This window comes from Condylura cristata, unplaced genomic scaffold (assembly GCF_000260355.1).
Source record: "Condylura cristata isolate star-nosed mole 26May11 unplaced genomic scaffold, ConCri1.0 scaffold00015, whole genome shotgun sequence".
NCBI lineage: Eukaryota > Metazoa > Chordata > Mammalia > Eulipotyphla > Talpidae > Condylura > Condylura cristata.
The window spans coordinates 6,332,288-6,334,660 of record NW_004567116.1 but is presented as its reverse complement, the minus strand read 5'-3'; the positions used below and the strand labels follow the sequence as shown (position 1 = coordinate 6,334,660).

The 2,373-nt window shown below is 64.7% G+C and overlaps 1 protein-coding gene across 1 annotated transcript; it reads right to left on the bottom strand.

The window, feature by feature from the left end:
- Nucleotides 1–535: 535 nt before the first annotated feature.
- Nucleotides 536–1,946, bottom strand: APLNR (apelin receptor). Its single transcript, XM_004682774.2, has one exon. It carries the CDS (start codon nt 1,773–1,775, stop codon nt 636–638), a length of 1,140 nt encoding a protein of 379 aa, XP_004682831.1. The 5' UTR covers nt 1,776–1,946; the 3' UTR covers nt 536–635.
- Nucleotides 1,947–2,373: the final 427 nt, after the last annotated feature.

Below are 2,373 nucleotides of genomic sequence, written 5' to 3'. Positions count from 1 at the left end.
TATAGAGCTTCTTTGCCCTCTCTGCTTATAATACTCCCCACCTCCTCCCTGCCACCCCCCGCCCCCCTCCCATCCCCCAATGCCACCCCCGGCAACACGGATACAGACCCCCAAAGGGGTCAGTGAAGCAAGACACCAAACTCTGCAGCCTGACAGCCCTTCAGAACCAAGTGGCCAAAGTGGGCAGGGTTGGGGGGAAAACCCATGAGCTGGGGAGAGAGAACTCAAGTCAGAGGGCCGGACTCTGAGCAAGAGCCGCAGAGCCAGAGGGGCACCGAGGGAGGAAGCGAGAAGGGAAACTAAGCCGAGAAGGGAGGAAACTGCCTGAGCCAGGACTCGCACCCTGGACGGTCAGTACGACCTCCCCGACTCACGCCCGTGGGGAAACCGAGGCTCCGAGAGGTCACGCTGGCGCAAGGTGGGGCTCACAGAGGGGTCTGCAGGGGTCCCGACCGCCAAACCCCCGCCCTCTTAGCACACCACATGAGCAAGAGGCCACCAGACGGAGGCGGAGGCGGAAGGCCGGGAGCCGGCGACCGGGTCAAGTGCCAGGGAGAAGGTGCCAGCTTCGCCTTTCAGAGTCGGGCCTGGGCGGGGGCGGGGCAGAGGCCACCAGGCTCCTCCCGCCTCCCGCCCTAGTCCACCACCAGGGTCTCTTGGCTGTAGGGGATGGACTTCTGCGTCTGCTCGCCGCCCTTCCCGGGGCTGGGGCCGGGGCCCTGGCTGTGCCCAGAGGAATAGCTGCCCGACTTGTCCCTGCTGCTGCTGGGGGAGACGCCCCCGCATCTGCTCTGGCCCCAGCAGAGCATGGAGGTGCAGGCCTGGCGGAAGCGGGGGTCGAAGAAGGCGTAGAGGAAGGGGTTGAGGCAGCTGTTGACGTAGCTGATGCAGGTGCAGTAGGGGAAGACGTTCATGAGGAAGAGGTCCAGGTCGCAGGGCCAGTGCAGCAGGCTGCCCAGCATGTACAGCGTCTTCACCAGGTGGTACGGCATCCAGCACAGGGCGAAGGTCACCACCAGCACCACGATGATGCTCAGCAGCCGGCGCCGCTTGCGCAGGCCCTCGATGCGCTCCTTGCGGAAGTGGCCGGCGATGGTCTGGGCGATAAAGAAGTAGCAGGTCAGCATGACGGTGAAGGGCACCACGAAGCCCACGGCGGTGGACGAGACGCCCAGCCCCACCTCCCAGGCCCACTCGGAGCTGGAGCTGGCCACCACGGAGTAGTCCATGTAGCACTGCACCTTGCTGCTGTTCTCCAGGTCCCCCGTGGTGCGGAACACCATGACCGGCAGCGCCAGGAGGGCGGCCAGCACCCACAGCACGGCCGTGGCCACCGCCCCGCTGACCCGCAGCCGCAGCCGGGCGTTGGCCACCGGCCTCACGATGGCCAGGTAGCGGTCGAAGCTGAGGCCGGTGAGGCAGAAGACGCTGGCGTACATGTTGACGAAGATGAGATAGCTGCTGAGCTTGCAGGCGAAGGCCCCGAAGGGCCAGTCGTAGTCCCGGTAGGTGTAGGTGGCCCAGAGCGGCAGGGTCACCACGAAGGTCAGGTCGGCCACGGCCAGGCTGGCGATGAAGATGTCCGCCGAGCGCCTCTTCTCCCGGCTGCTCCGAAACACGGTCCAGAGGACCAGCCCGTTGCCGGTGGTGCCCAGGAGGAAGACCAGCAGGTAGATGGCGGGGATCAGCGCCCCCGAGGACTTCCAGTCCGAGTACTCGCACTCAGACTGGTTGTCTGCCCCATAGTAGCTGTCGAAGTCGCCGCTCTCCTCCATGCTGGGGAGCAGAGAGAAGCCCCGGGGGGGACCAGGTCCGCGGCTGGGCTGTGTCACGAGTCAGCAAGGGCCCGGTGCGGGTGTGAGCCTCAGCGCCAGTGCCCAGCGCTGGCGTGTCCAGAGCCCTTCGCGCGGGTCCCGGGACCCTGGAGGATGCCCGCGCCTGCAGGCTTCCTGCCCTCCTCTCCTGCTGGCCCAGCCTCAGCAACACACTTCCTCGCACCCTCCAGAGTCTCTGCCTCCTCCTCACTCTTCTCCTCCTCACTCGTCACTGCCTCCTCCCACCTCCAGGCCAGCCCCTCACTTGTGACTCTTAAGATCTTTAAGTTACAACCCACTTTTTTTTTTTTTTACTTCTTGTCACTGGACAAGTGGACCAAATTGACCCCTGCGGTGCTGGGCAGAATGCTGTCGTGGCTGCAGCCTGCTCTCACCCGGCCCTGCCTCCTGTCCACTGTGCCCACCTTCACTCCCCCATCCCTTCCCTCTGGTTTCCTCTGGCCTTCAGCGCACTCCCCACTCCGGTTCTTCCCCTCCACCCTTCCCCTCTAAGAGGGGCAAATTATGCAGATTAAAATCCAGCCCAAGCTGGAGCCAA